The 988-nt window shown below is 38.8% G+C and overlaps 1 protein-coding gene across 1 annotated transcript; it reads right to left on the reverse strand.

The window, feature by feature from the left end:
* Window positions 1-542: 542 nt before the first annotated feature.
* Window positions 543-773, reverse strand: SARC_09428 (RNA polymerase Rpb3/Rpb11 dimerization domain-containing protein; the record flags this gene model as incomplete). Its single annotated transcript, XM_014296559.1, has 1 exon — window positions 543-773. A coding segment is annotated over one exon (231 nt), but the record flags the coding sequence as incomplete, so codon positions are not given.
* Between the last annotated feature and the right edge of the window lie 215 nt (window positions 774-988).

Consider the following 988-nt stretch of genomic DNA (forward strand, 5'->3'; position numbering starts at 1 on the left):
GGGCAATCAATTGCATTGATTGTGTGCAAGTGTGTCTTTATTTATTCAGAAGAATATGTACAGATGTTAAATATGGTCACTTGTGTATGCGCAGACGGACGATTCGGACGCTGACGATATCGTCTAAATGAAGAGTAGAATCAACATTACATATACGCCATTCCAGGGTCGGTTGTTTGCTTTTTGCTGTCGATTTGTTGCTGTACGTGCGGAAATAGGTTAAAACAGTAAAAAATAACGTAAGGCGATGACAATATAGAGATATCGCCTTCGCCCGACGCAACACTCGTTGACCAGATCGTGTTCTGAAATGGAGTACGCGTATAGTATAGAAAGAAGTCTGAAGAACAAATAAAAACGGCAGTTGAACATATAAATGCAATGCCTAGATACCCCACCTTCCGGCCCGCGTTCAAATATATGAGAAGTCGCATCCCAACAATTAATCATGAAATATAGGCAGTGGACTAGGAAACGTGCTCCCGCTTACACCTATGAAACCCTGGGGACGAACTATTCACGTAGTAAGTATGAAGACAACACTATTTTACCTGAAAAAGATCCTCCAGATGCGAGCACTCAGATATTAAATCTTTGATAGCGTTCTCAAGCGCATCTTCGGGTGTGTATGTACCGTTAGGATCCGTTTGAACTCGCAATTCGAATTTGAACTCCAACGGATGTATAATATGGTAGCCACTGAAGAGAACAGCGGGATCTTTTAACAGCTGATGCCGCAGAACATTGCCAAGCGTGTGATCTTCTTTGTTAATCTGCATTTGGGAGTTGGAGCAATACAACTGACGCCGAGTCCAAAACATAACTACAAGACATGTGTGTGTATCAAAAAGGTCAGGAAATCAGATCTATATATAGAAACATATCCAGGTACAAATACATATATACGAATTTACACGCACCTATATATATATATATATATTGATATATATATATATATATATATATATATAGTATATATAACTAATAT

This window comes from Sphaeroforma arctica (assembly GCF_001186125.1).
Source record: "Sphaeroforma arctica JP610 unplaced genomic scaffold supercont1.957, whole genome shotgun sequence".
NCBI classification, from domain to species: Eukaryota; class Ichthyosporea; order Ichthyophonida; genus Sphaeroforma; species Sphaeroforma arctica.